This window comes from Pagrus major, chromosome 4 (assembly GCF_040436345.1).
Source record: "Pagrus major chromosome 4, Pma_NU_1.0".
Taxonomy (NCBI): domain Eukaryota; kingdom Metazoa; phylum Chordata; class Actinopteri; order Spariformes; family Sparidae; genus Pagrus; species Pagrus major.
This window is the reverse complement of record NC_133218.1, coordinates 23,177,005-23,184,534: the sequence shown is the minus strand read 5'-3', so window position 1 is coordinate 23,184,534 and position 7,530 is coordinate 23,177,005. Positions and strand designations below refer to the sequence as shown.

Below are 7,530 nucleotides of genomic sequence, written 5' to 3'. Positions count from 1 at the left end.
GGTGCAGTCACTTTTCGGCAAGCCCTGCCGAAAAGTGACTGCACCCTGTAAGTCCTTATTGCAAGGAGTGATATTGACCAAATTCACTGTACATGCACCTGGTTTCCTCTACTATTAATGCTGAAAAGACAGAGAATGTAACCCCTCCCAATCCAGAGTTACAGGGTGCAGTCACTTTTCGGCAGGGCCTGCCGAAAAGTGACTGCACCCTGTAAGTCCTTATTGCAAGGAGTGATATTGACCAAATTCACTGTACATGCACCTGGTTTCCTCTACTATTAATGCTGAAAAGACAGAGAATGTAACCCCTCCCAATCCAGAGTTACAGGGTGCAGTCACTTTTCGGCAGGCCATGCCGAAAAGTGACTGCACCCTGTAAGTCCTTATTGCAAGGAGTGATATTGACCAAATTCACTGTACATGCACCTGGTTTCCTCTACTATTAATGCTGAAAAGACAGAGAATGTAACCCCTCCCAATCCAGAGTTACAGGGTGCAGTCACTTTTCGGCAGGCCCTGCCGAAAAGTGACTGCACCCTGTAAGTCCTTATTGCAAGGAGTGATATTGACCAAATTCACTGTACATGCACCTGGTTTCCTCTACTATTAATGCTGAAAAGACAGAGAATGTAACCCCTCCCAATCCAGAGTTACAGGGTGCAGTCACTTTTCGGCAGGGCCTGCCGAAAAGTGACTGCACCCTGTAAGTCCTTATTGCAAGAGTGATATTGACCAAATTCACTGTACATGCACCTGGTTTCCTCTACTATTAATGCTGAAAAGACAGAGAATGTAACCCCTCCCAATCCAGAGTTACAGGGTGCAGTCACTTTTCGGCAGGCCCTGCCGAAAAGTGACTGCACCCTGTAAGTCCTTATTGCAAGAGTGATATTGACCAAATTCACTGTACATGCACCTGGTTTCCTCTACTATTAATGCTGAAAAGACAGAGAATGAATGCAACGCCCACTTCCTCTGAAGCGCGTTCCCGTCGGGGGCAGTCGTTTTTCGGCAAGCAGTCTCTTCTCGGCACGACACCGGAACCATAGTTCGGTAATCCGACTGTTTACAATGTCGAATCGAGGGTGGCGATCGTTTTACTCTACATTCACTCATCCGGTCAATAGCGAGGGCGGTGTGTATAATAATACAGCCATTCTTTATATATTTAAAATTATGGGAAATAATCAAACCCTGACTACAAAGGGAATGGTCACTGTAAACTCACTGTTATTCGTCATAAAGGCACACCTTGACATATCACCGCCCATCCGGTTCTCATCATACCCATAATCGAGCGCTCCCAGTGTTACTGTGTACGGAAACCGGCGACCGCCATCTCCGGAAACTACAAGTCAGCTGCTAGGAAGCTGAGGGTGTTTATCCCTGAATTAGCTAGCTTGATGTCAAACGTCGTCGGGTATTAGGTTACTTTTTTTACACTAACGTTACTGGAAACGGTCGAGCAGCTGTTCAACGGTTGTTGGGAACTGTAAAGCTGTGACAGCCTGTAAAGATGAAGTCTGTGTTTCTTCTCGAGGCTTTCTCTTTAGCTTGTTTTGTGCTTCTGAGTCAAGTGACAGCGAAGGTAAGGCTAATGTTAGCTAGGTTAGCTAGCGTAAGAGAGAAGATGATGATGATGATGTTGGCTAAGCGAGTAAACTTAACCATCTTATCCTCTCTTTGAATTGACCGGAAAGTTTAATTGTCGAGTACGATTACAGGAAGAGTGTTAGCAAAGCGGGTTAGCTTTAGCCTTAGCTTTTACTTAAGCTAGCTCGGTGTACTAAATGTGTCAGTCGTGTGTACTGTATGTACGCAGGGCAGCTAGCAAAAAGATCACATCTTTAGCTGCTTGTCAACCATTAACAAATGTTATGAGTAATATTTTTGTATAGGCGCAATGTGAGGTTGGTTTCAGACAGGCACAAAGGGTGTACTGTCACTGTGTGACAAAATGTAAAGACACAAACAACCAGACCAAACAAATAATGTAGCCTAAAAATATTCTCACTTGCCCCTCAGGGCTTCCGTACAAAGGGAAGGAAATGGCTGAAGAAAATAATGAAATCCATCAACACTGAAATGTTTACTTCTTACACAAATAAAAAATCATGAACGTAACTTATTTTTAATATGCTCTAAGTTACATAATACAAAATGTATATGCATATATTTAGATAATATGTGTGCTTTTATTTTGCCCTTTTCTTCACTATAACTCCAAAAAGTATTGTAAGAATGCTACAAATATGAATTCAATCATATATAATTTAAAACGAGAGTATGCAAGATCTTTCATCCTTACAATAAAATACATTTAAAAAAAAAACTTAAACATATGTGTTATATTTGTGTTGTGTGTGCTGATTGTTTATGCGTGAAAAGAGGGAAAAGGTTTGAGAAGATGGGGGGAAAAAACTGAAACAAATAAAATAAACAAACCAACACAAAACATCTGATGCATGTGATCTATCTGGTACAGAATTCTGAAGACATCCGCTGTAAATGCATCTGCCCGCCGTACAGAGATGTGGAGGGGCAAATCTACAAGCAAAATGTTTCTCTCAAAGACTGGTATGTTAAGTGATGCATCACTACACTTCCCTGGATGATATGAGCTGTCCATTCCTGTTTTCTACCAGCCTGTTAATGCTATCTATTCATTTTTCAGTAACTGTCTCCACGTAGTTGAACCCATGCCAGTTGAAGGAAAAGATGTGGAGGCTTACTGTTTACGCTGCGAGTGTAAATATGAAGAGAGGAGCTCGGGGACCATAAAAGTAAGTTGGCGCTGAAGGTTGTACATCAAAGAGGGCGGGGTAGTTGATTAATTTTCATTTGTTTCGTCATTTTCTTCACCTAATGCTTATATGCAGTGTCGATTACATTTTGGGTCATTTTTTGAATGAGTCGTTTGCTCTATAGAATGCCAGAAAAAAACAGAAAAATGACAATAATACATTAAATTAACTTCAATCATCAAATTGCTTGTAAGATGAACTGCTGGTTCACTTGTCTCAAAGTCTTGTGGTTTCTTGAAATGGTTTTTGGTTAAATGCCTGAAATAAGGTCTGTGGTTACCTGTGGTTATCTTGCTGAAAAACACATGTAAGTATTTTAAGCTTGTGTTTGCCATTATTGTCTACAATAATCCAAAATCCAATTCAAAAATCCCACAAGCCTTTTGTGGAGGGGATAAGGGCTCTATAGCAGTTTAAAGTGGCTTTATATAAGAATTAGCCACTTCTTGAATTGATACTCCAATCGAGTAGAGGGCAACAAATCGCTAGTGGAAGAAGAAGAAGAAGAAGAAGAAGAAGAAGAAGAAGAAGAAGAAGAATCGTTATTTATGTCACATATTATACAGTGTCCAACATGGTGAAAGTGGTACTCTGCATTTAACCCACCCCGAGGGAGCAGTGGGCAACGTACGCACCTGGGGAACTGCTAAATGCTGGTTATTGGAGCTGCAGTTAGCTAGTTAGATCAGTTAGCCATGCAGCTTGCAATCCGGACTGGGAGGTTGGAGTGGTATTACTTGACAGGAAAGACCGGGGGTAGCTGGTTAGCATGCTGACTTCAGTAGATATCTCTGCAACACAATACATCAGTGCCTTTAACATGACGTCAAAACTGCTTTAAATAATTAATAGATAATTAAGATAATTGTCCGTTGATCAAATAATTGAGTATTTGAGTTATTGTTCCAGCACTGCCTGTCACTTTATGCATTGTGTTTTCTATATTTGGATCGTACTCATCTTGATGGAAACCAAAGGGGAGTCAGTAATCACATTTTTTATCTTTAGGTTACCATCATCATGTACCTCTCCATTCTGGGCATGCTGCTGCTCTACATGGTCTACCTGACCCTCCTGGAGCCCATGTTGAAGAGGCGTCTGTTTGGACACTCACAGCTCATCCAGAGTGACGATGACGTCGGGGTATGTGTTTCTTATAACACTACAGCTCGCTTTAAGAAAGTAAAATAATGTTTTTTATTATGGTACAACTGGTACTGGCTTGCCACACTCTTCCATCCAGGAAACGGGTTTCTCTGGATTCTTCCTTATCACGAGAATCTCATGTACGTGTCAACGACATTCCTTTGCACAAGATGTCACAAGGGATTTGTCCTTCAAGGTCATTGAAGAGGTGGATTTGAAATGTGCTACAGATGCCCCAAATTACACAGAAAATACAACCATAATATCTGAATCAGCAGCCATTGTGTGAAATAAACATGTAGATGACAAATTCGACAGTAGTTTATTTGAGCGTTACAGCAGCTGATCCTATCTGAACAGATCTTGTAAGCAGGACAAAGTGGTAAAACCTCCTGCAAGCCCAGGGAGTGATGTATAGTTTTTAAAAGTGCTTTCTCACACAGTATCAGATCCATTAGTAACCGCAATCTCAGGCAGAGAGCTGCAGCAGTGCATGATGCAGGCAGCTTCAACCACTATCTCGATGTGCGTATGTAAGACTCTGCCCTGATTCTTAAACATGATTAAAATGAGAGAACGGGTTTCTTTTTCAGGTCTTGTGATTTAAAAGAAGCTGAGTTAATGAAGCTACATTTCTGCACTTGAAATCCTGTTTATTCGTGTAAACATTGGCATGACAAAGGAGGAGGAATGGAAAAGACTGCTCACTCAAATGCCTTGCAGTGGCAGCATTGAATTACTGAGCAGGTTAACCCAGATCCCACTAAATGAATAGAAGCGAGCAGAAAAGAAACAACTTGAAGTAAACTGTGGTGTTTAGAGTAATGTCACAATCGTAGTGCATACACAAAATTTCTTCTCCAGAAATCTTGTGGTGGATATAGTTGTCGTTTCCACTCCTAACTATTTCAGGATACAAGCAGTAAATCAATTTGATATGTTACAGTGTTTAGATATTGAAGGAAAACAGTGAGTGCCTTTGCCTGAGGGGAGAGGGGGGAACTCCTGCTGAGGACTCTGTGTTTTCACTGGCAGAGTTCAGGAAAGAGGAAGTGTTACATGAGAGGTTTCTCCTAAGAAAAGCTTTTGCTGTAAAATGTGACTTAGCAGTTGTAAGCATATACTGTGATTCTGTTTCACAAGGGGATGTAAACAAAAACAGTCACCAGATTACCGTCAGGCATCTTCTGGTAAATGTGCCATTTCCATTATAAGTATATAGGTTATTAGGTTACTGCTGTTTGTTAAGATGTGGAATGGTTTCCTTTTTTAAGGTACAGCAGCAAAACAGGAAAATCACCACTGTTAGAAAGAGCTTGAGATGACTAATACTGCAATCATCTAATTGAGCCAAAGTTTATGTGGCACAGTAGCTTTTAAACTGTCACTGGGATCAAAACAAAGGGAGAGAGATGTGTAAGCAAAACTAATATACCCGGAAATACTGTGGCTACATTAATTACAGAGGAAACTGTGGGCCTGTAATGTTTACTCAATCTTTGATACAGGCTGCCCAACTGATAATGTTGGTCACAGACGGCAGCTGTGGCTGTGATCCTCCCATCGTGTTCTTGCATTTGCTTTTTTATTAACTTTGTGTTTCTGCTGTTAAGTAACAATAGCAGCTGAGTTGTTATAGCGCTCACCAAATACAAGTTACAAAAGACATAAAATTAAGAGATCCAGTGAGAGTAAAATAAAACGTCACTAACACAAAACTTAAGCAAATGAAGATAAAAGCATGGAGACGCAGAGTAATGTACACCTAAAAAAAACAATTGTCAGGAGCAATATATGTATATACATATATATATATATATATATATATATATATATATAACGTTTCCTGTAATGCTGCTTCACAATAAAAGCTTTTAAATGACCAAATAACGGGGGGCTTTTTTGTGAAGAAGTCATAGTGAATGAAACGTGTTTGTAACCGAATCAGAGGAGCCACTTTGTTAGCGGCGATTCTTCGGTAGTACTGCGGGGATGGAGACGGTCATTGCTTTATGACACGCCTTCAAGCAGGTAGCCCAGTTGTGATGGAAATGCAAAACCGAGTAGAGCCAGGCCGGCAGATATAATGGAAAAACGTTCTTGGAACTGTGATTCACCTATGTCATACCTTTTAAGCTAATCGTGTTTCTTTCCATTCTGTGTTTTCAGGACCAGCAGCCTTTTGCTAACGCTCACAACGTTCTGTCCCGCTCTCACTCTCGACCAAACATGCTGAACAAAGTGGAGCACGCCCAGCAGCGCTGGAGGAGGCAGGTCCAGGAGCAGAGGAAGTCTGTGTTCGACCGCCATGTTGTTCTCAGTTAAACTGCCCTGCGACCAAACGAGTTACTGGTGGAGCAAAAACAAACAAACAAACAAACAAACAAACAAACAAAAAAAGCACTGTGACGGAGCCCTCAGTTTATAACGCTTCCTTTCTCTCATTTGTGGTTTGTATCTCATCAAATGTTTCACTCTTGAGGAGAACATGGTGAAGTAATCTGGATCTGTAGAGCAGGACTCCCTGGCAGGTGTTTAATCAAAGCTGGGAGCTCTTATTTAGTCTACAGGCTGCACAAGAGATTACAGTGAATTCCTCTTTGCACAATCTTTAATGAACAGTCTTAAATGGCATTTTTCCAAAAGCAGAATTTCCTCCCTGCCTGCAGTCTGGTTAGCAGAAGTGCCAAGTCACCAGAGAGAATTTGCAATTAAAAAATTTGATGGTAGAGAGAGACTAATAAATGTGAGATAAAAATAAATCTTTCGAGTGAATATTTTATAACATCCTCCAACTCCTTCTGGCCACAGTGTCAGGTCTTTCAGTTTTACGAGACAAACTGGCTGTCAGAGTAAAACATCCAGATGTTGGTTGGTCCCACTCATCTTGGCTGTATAACTGGACCAATAAGGACCTGTTAACGTGTAGCTGGTGGCCATTTTCCACCCCTAAACTAATATAACTTGGAACTACTGCTCTCACCACAGGATAGAAGGAAGAAGTGTAAAGTATAAAGCCTTCTTTGAAAATGCATGTTTTATAATAGCTCTTTTATAAATGTCTTTTCAGTTCTTCATTCCTTCCATAATGTTACATGTCTGATAACTGGTGTGGAATCCATCATTTAATGCATTACACTACATTTCATATTCGAAGTAGTTTCACTGAAATCGATGCAATTTCTTGGTGATGTCATAGTGAACTTAGCTGTGCTATTGATCCTCATCTGTTGAAATCAGTGCCCTCCTCTACTGCCTAAACCAATCTCTTGTCTTTGATTTTGGCACTTCTGTGCGCTAACTTCAGTTACATTATGAAGGTCCTTGTTGTCTTTAGTATGACAGAGAGCGATGTCATTGAGTTACAGAGTTTATTTTGTGTATATCGGGGCTGTGTACATGGGCAGAGTGGATAAAGAACCACTGTTGGGTGACCTATGAAAGTGTTCTTAACTATTGTATATGTGGTACCTTTAACTTTGAAATAAATTTATGTAATATTTGTGATTCTTGTTCTTGTAATGTGTTGAAATTCTTCATGCTTTACATGAGCGGAAGGCCTTACCGCTGATTTCTCTTT

The 7,530-nt window shown here is 40.6% G+C and overlaps 1 protein-coding gene across 1 annotated transcript; it reads left to right on the top strand.

The window, feature by feature from the left end:
* The first annotated feature begins 1,384 nt into the window (after nucleotides 1-1,384).
* On the top strand, nucleotides 1,385-7,457 carry tmem9b (TMEM9 domain family, member B). Its single transcript, XM_073465175.1, has 5 exons — nucleotides 1,385-1,588; nucleotides 2,486-2,577; nucleotides 2,675-2,783; nucleotides 3,813-3,947; nucleotides 6,120-7,457. The coding sequence occupies exons 1-5, from the start codon at nucleotides 1,517-1,519 to the stop codon at nucleotides 6,273-6,275; spliced, it is 564 nt and encodes a 187-aa protein (XP_073321276.1). The 5' UTR covers nucleotides 1,385-1,516; the 3' UTR covers nucleotides 6,276-7,457.
* The last annotated feature ends 73 nt before the right edge of the window (nucleotides 7,458-7,530 follow it).